At 44.5% G+C, this 584-nt stretch overlaps 1 protein-coding gene across 1 annotated transcript; it reads right to left on the bottom strand.

The window, feature by feature from the left end:
* Positions 1 to 33: 33 nt before the first annotated feature.
* CSUI_011345 (uncharacterized protein) lies at positions 34 to 581 on the bottom strand (the record flags this gene model as incomplete). Its single annotated transcript, XM_068071445.1, has 1 exon — positions 34 to 581. A coding segment is annotated over one exon (198 nt), but the record flags the coding sequence as incomplete, so codon positions are not given.
* Between the last annotated feature and the right edge of the window lie 3 nt (positions 582 to 584).

Below are 584 nucleotides of genomic sequence, written 5' to 3'. Positions count from 1 at the left end.
GAGAGACACGACACATTCGTCTCTCTCTTCAGATATCACAGCTAATGATCGAGGAACAGATAGAAAGAATCCAAATGAAAAGCGACAACGAAACAACTTCTCGACAGGAGTGGGTCTATTCTCCCCGTCTGAGAATCGGAATTCCATGGAAAAGAAAACTACACACATCCAGCTGGTATCTTCCCTTCTTTACAAATGGAGCTACCCAATCCCTTCTTCTTTGTCTGTATCATCTTCAACTTGGGAAAAACTCAGGAAATGCATACAAGGCTGGACCGGGCCTTAGACACCACGTGGACTTTCACCATGATCATCCTAATCTCTCAGTCAACGCATGCAAAATGGATCTATCACCGATCAAAACGATTCATTCAATCATCATTAACAAGAACACAATCTCTCCCTCCCACATAGTCTCTCTTTCTTTCTTTCCACGATGGATCTACTGACACCTACTGCGCAGAGATGTGGCTTTTCCTTACGCAACACCACCTCTATTAAAATGAGCTGACAACGAAAAGAGAGAGAGAGACAGATCTTCGACCGCCTCCTTCTTCTCCTTCCTCTGTGAGGAAGACGACCTC

Source organism: Cystoisospora suis (genome assembly GCF_002600585.1).
Source record: "Cystoisospora suis strain Wien I chromosome Unknown contig_10969, whole genome shotgun sequence".
In the NCBI taxonomy this organism is placed as follows: domain Eukaryota; phylum Apicomplexa; class Conoidasida; order Eucoccidiorida; family Sarcocystidae; genus Cystoisospora; species Cystoisospora suis.
Note: the sequence above shows the minus strand (reverse complement) of the source record. Positions and strands in the feature narration are given on the sequence as shown.